General features: G+C 38.0%; 1 protein-coding gene across 1 annotated transcript; it reads left to right on the forward strand.

Moving 5' to 3' along the window:
• Positions 1–462: 462 nt before the first annotated feature.
• LOC113470500 lies at positions 463–2,356 on the forward strand. Its single transcript, XM_026828986.1, has 2 exons — positions 463–1,082; positions 1,345–2,356. The coding sequence occupies exons 1-2, from the start codon at positions 825–827 to the stop codon at positions 1,567–1,569; spliced, it is 483 nt and encodes a 160-aa protein (XP_026684787.1). The 5' UTR covers positions 463–824; the 3' UTR covers positions 1,570–2,356.
• Positions 2,357–3,217: the final 861 nt, after the last annotated feature.

The following is a 3,217-nucleotide window of genomic DNA, read 5'->3' on the forward strand; positions in this document are numbered from 1 at the left end:
GGTACACCACTATTATTACTGTCGACATTAAAAATATAACGCCAAAGAATGGAGTGTAGATTATCACCCAGGATTGGACCAAATGAACCCATTCCATTGCAGAGAGATCCGAACCTTCTGACGCTGAGAAGCATCTGACGCTCAGGATCTGATCATCCTTTATGGAATCAGTACCATTCGACCCATCCGAGACGTATCCCACATTTGTCTTCCATTTTAATTTTAGAAAAGTCGTCCTGTTTACAGTGGTCACCCTATGAGGGCACAGGATATCACCCATCAACTCGGAATAGACCTTATTGATTTGAGAAATCATTCCAAGTGCGAAAAGCGTCAGCAAGGAGAGAACAAGAGAGAATCTGATTTTTATAATCATTCCTCTCCTCTGCTCTGCCGATGCGAGCGTTTTCGCAACCTCGGAAATTTTCTTTGAACAAGGAAAATTACCAAAAATTACGATCAGATATGGTAAAAGTTCCGCTCAATTTGTGGACTACTTAAACAGATACTAACCTTCCCAGAAAAGAAAAATGGACAATGTGTTACCGCCAACACTTGAAACACGGAAATATAAACACAACAGCTCATGTAGAGTCTTTCCATAATAGACTGAAAAAAGTGTTTTTTGGAAGAAAACCAAACAAAAGAACGGACGATCTTCTGGACATCCTGTTGAGCATAGAACAGGACGACTATGCAACAAGATTAGGAGCTGAACTTGTAAGAGATGCTCCATCATGGAATGACATTTGACACAGACAAGGCCAAATTCACGGGCTGTTGATTCATCTATTCTATCTTACCATGTAGAAAGGACGAATGAAATGTGTAATTCAGACCACTTTTTCACTAAATGTTCAACATGTCAGAATTTATGTTCCCACCGTTATGTTTGTAGTTGTCCAGATAACCAGCCTCTTTACAAACATATTCACAAAGTTCACTCTATGATTGTTAGGCAAGAACCTTATCCAATGCTTGAAACTTTTAGTGAAGCTGAGGACATCCAACTGTCCAGTATACCTGTATCTCTACCCACTCAAAGAGCACCGTCTATCAATAACATTTACAAACATCTGGACATTGATGTTTATTATTGAAAGATTTGTTTAATTGTTTATTAGAGATAGGTAGTTGTCAGAGGTAGGTTTTGTTAGAGATAGGTAGAGTTATTGATGGTAGATTTGTTAGTTAGTTGTTACAGATAGGTTTGTTTATAGATTGTTTATAATAGGACGAGAAAGTATTTTTGTAAGAAATGTCCACCCTGAAGAAATGCACTGTAGTACCGGGGTGGGCATTTCAGACGAATTTTATGTCAAAATAAATAAATAAATAAAGGACATTGATGTAGCTAAACTTGTGCGAATGGTTGGGGAGAGGCGTGTCCCTGAACGTTTAGTCCCCACTGTGTTTACACAATTACATGACATTGTAACTAAATGTGAAATATTGGATGGATCTCTTGAACGTTCTGAAATTTCCAATATTCCGAATCCAGAAGCTATTGCACCAGAGCAAAAGTTGGTGACCCAGTTTCAACAAACATTAGAAGGGAAAGTTCGTTGATAAGACAAAAATCATTACTCAAAGGGAAGCAGCTAGAGACAATTTGTTAACTCTTCAGGAAAGTTCAAACACAGATACGTCACATGGTTCTACCTATAATAAAGAAGAATATTATGCAAATCATGACTATTGTGAGTAGGTATACTACAGCACACGGTAAAATAGTAAGAGCCAAGTAGTAGGTATTTTATAATTAGGTGACAATTTGGGATAGGATAGGATTGAAAGTAAATGGGGAATGGACTGCAAAAGTCTGATGTCATTTGGAATGTCAACATTTTCCAACGGATAATGAATGTCCCATGGAATAATAAGTTGCAGCTTGATAAATGGGTTGTTGCATGATCTGCAGTGTTCATTTCAAGCCATCAGATTGTCTCGACAGACCTGGTACGGAGAGAAAATACCTAAAGGACCAAGTTGTGCCTTCTTTGTTCTCCTTGCCAAAAGCAAACCAGAAAGACGGCCTTTAGTTAGGACTAGGTTACCATCCAAATCAGCTGCCTCCTCACTATTACCTGGATATTCCCTTTCAAATAATCCACCATGCTCTAGTCTAGACCTTCTTCTTCAAGTGCTGATTACTCAATGTATGATGAAGCTTCACTGTCTCTTATTGCTCCAAGTACTCCACAAAGAAAAAGAAAGTCAAACCTGCCTACTACTCCTTCAAAACCCAAGTACAGGTCAGGAGGAAAATAAAAATTCTTCAACAGAGATTGAAAAGGCGAGACAGTAGGATAAATTCTTTGAAGAAACTAATTTCAACTCTTCGAAAACAGGGTGGTAATAATAGGACGAGAAAGTATTTTTGTAAGAAATGTCCACCCTGAAGAAATGCACTGTAGTACCGGGGTGGGCATTTCAGACGAATTTTATGTCAAAATAAATAAAGAGTAGGTATGTCTGATGTGCAATGTGTAGGTATGCTCTGCTATGAGCTCTACTACTTCCAACTTCTTACACTATTTCATTTTGTATTTTCTTACTTTTTATTTTTATTATTATCTTACTCTCTTTTCTGCTGTATTTTTTTGTTTTGTTTTGTTTGTTTTTTACTTTCCTTATCCTATAGGAAGGAAAGTAATGTAATCGGGTCAAATTTTCGATGGTCAGATTTTAGTGCCAAAACACGTTTTGAGGTCCCTAGAGCCTAAATCCAAAGTTTCAGCCATTGGTCCGTGTGTGTGTCTCTGTGTCTGTCTGTCTGTAAACAAAATATCTCAAAAACGGTAAGAGCTAGAGAGTTGAAATTTGGTATGTTAGGTATGTAGATGTCAAATGTGACAAGGATGCAACACGAAACTTTTGGTTAAGACCGGTGCAACGGTTGGCGGCATTTTACCGCTTTTTGGCGGTTTTCCGTGTAATTTAACAATATCTCGGGAACGGTATAAGCTAGAGACTTGAAATTTGGTATGTAGTTAACAAATGTGACAAGGATGCAACACAAAATGTTTGGTTGAGATGGTTGCTGCGCTTGGCGGAATTTTGACCGCTTTTGGACAGATTTCGACCGATTTTGGCGGTTTTCAGCTATAGCGAAAAACGGTTAGAGATGTTGTAAAAGTTAGGGTAAAAGAACACTTAAATAAGCATCATTCAATAGGATAAGGAAAGTCGTGTGATGTTCACACCAGATTTTTAT

The sequence above is a fragment of the Diaphorina citri genome, unplaced genomic scaffold (assembly GCF_000475195.1).
Source record: "Diaphorina citri unplaced genomic scaffold, Diaci psyllid genome assembly version 1.1 scaffold1633, whole genome shotgun sequence".
Lineage (NCBI taxonomy): Eukaryota > Metazoa > Arthropoda > Insecta > Hemiptera > Psyllidae > Diaphorina > Diaphorina citri.